Below are 1,736 nucleotides of genomic sequence, written 5' to 3' on the forward strand. Positions count from 1 at the left end.
TCTCTTTGTATGTGTATGTGTTTCATCAAGCTACCAACGAGGTACAGGGGTGGTTGGTATTTTTATTGGTGCGGCTGATAGGAGCGGCGGTGACAAATAATGGGGCCATCAAACACGAATGCAGAAGGAAGCGCCGAGCGGGAGTCGTATGATGCGCCCCGCCGACTTTCTGCGTTAGGCCTGCGCGGCGACACGAGTACGCGTTTACGCAAAAAGGAAACCCGTGGCGAGGTGGGAATCGTTAGAGCAGGGGGAGCCCCATCTGTACCTCAGAGAAGTGGCGTTGCGCTGCCGCAAGTGTCGCTGAGCGACTTGGACGAGCTCGTGGGCGAGGAATACAGCGAGGCGGCGTTGCCCGAGGACGTGGATGCGACGAAGGGGCAAGAGGCAACAAGAAGTCGAACTGGCGTTGCTCAGAACGTTCTCTCCACCACTGTGCGGCGTATGGCAAGAACCCGTGAAATGACGGAGGAGCTGCGTTTGGCAAAGAGGCAGTTAATGTCCCTCATGGGGGCAAAGTCGCGGACCACGGCGCCCTCGCCGGAAGAAGTGGATGATGCCAGTGCCTCTGCTGCGATGCCACTGGGTGTAAATGGCGACGGCGACGAGTTGTCAGGGTGTATTAATGAAAATGAGGATTTTCTGCTCTTGCACGTGGCGGAGGAGGAGGATCTTGTGTCGCGGCGTACAGTTGTTAGCAATAGTTTTGCCCTCTTACTCAGTCAAAACCCCGCGCTGGCGATGATGCGTTCAAGGGTGAGCCAATTGAAGCGCCGCTATAAAAAAGATGGATTTGATCTTGACTTAACCTACATCACCTCGCGGGTGATCGCCATGGGTTTTCCTGCATGGGGGGCGGAGAAGTATTACCGTAATCCCATTGATCAGGTAGAAGGTTTTCTTGAGGGCAAACACGGAGGCCACTATCGTATTTACAACCTGTGCTCTGAGCGACCTGAGTATGATTCTCCGAAGCGGTTTCAAGGGAAGTACAGGCGTTTTCCGTTTGAGGACCATCATGTTCCGTGCCCTATAAGTCTTGTGCTGGATTTCGTCCGCGATGCCACATCGTTTTTAGAGAAGGACGCAAAAAACGTCGTGGTAGTACATTGCAAGGCGGGGAAAGGCAGAACAGGAGTTATGGTTTCGTGTCTGTTACGGTCGCTTGATCCTGTTCGTATTCCTGATGCGAAGGAGGCGTTAAGCGTCTTTGGTAAGGCACGCACGTTCGACGGCCTTGGTGTAACCATCCCCTCACAACGTCGGTACGTGCACTACTATGACCGCATCGTGCAGGAGTTTGGGGGGAATCTCCCACCGTTTCGTCTACGAAAACTATACCAGATCACCATTGATTCCAATATCAAATCATCAGGCCAGGTGGAAGTGTACTTCACCGTGGAAGAGGACGGTGCTTTAAAAATAGACTCTCGTAAGGTGTTTCCCGGACGACCCAAAAAGGATCCCAAAGGGTTTCTTTTTTTCTTCGAGGAGGAGCCGACTCTCGGGGGCGACCTACGGTTTACTTTCTATCAGCGTCGTAGGCTGGGCAATGAGGAACTCTTTCATTTTTGGCTAAACACCTCTCTTTGTAGTAATTACGAGCGACTGTCTCTTACGGACCGCCAATTGGACGGACGGCCCTCCAAGGTAAAGTCTGAAGAGCACTTTTTGCCGGGACCTGGCGGTAAATGTGCTTTTTGTGGATTAACCCTGCGACCTTGGCGACGACCAAC

General features: G+C 52.8%; 1 protein-coding gene across 1 annotated transcript; it reads left to right on the top strand.

Moving 5' to 3' along the window:
• Positions 1-99: 99 nt before the first annotated feature.
• Positions 100-1,734, top strand: Tco025E_04475 (putative tyrosine phosphatase; the record flags this gene model as incomplete). Its single annotated transcript, XM_029371385.1, has 1 exon — positions 100-1,734. A coding segment is annotated over one exon (1,635 nt), but the record flags the coding sequence as incomplete, so codon positions are not given.
• Between the last annotated feature and the right edge of the window lie 2 nt (positions 1,735-1,736).

The sequence above is a fragment of the Trypanosoma conorhini genome (genome assembly GCF_003719485.1).
Source record: "Trypanosoma conorhini strain 025E chromosome Unknown Tco_14.4_contig_00230, whole genome shotgun sequence".
Lineage (NCBI taxonomy): Eukaryota > Euglenozoa > Kinetoplastea > Trypanosomatida > Trypanosomatidae > Trypanosoma > Trypanosoma conorhini.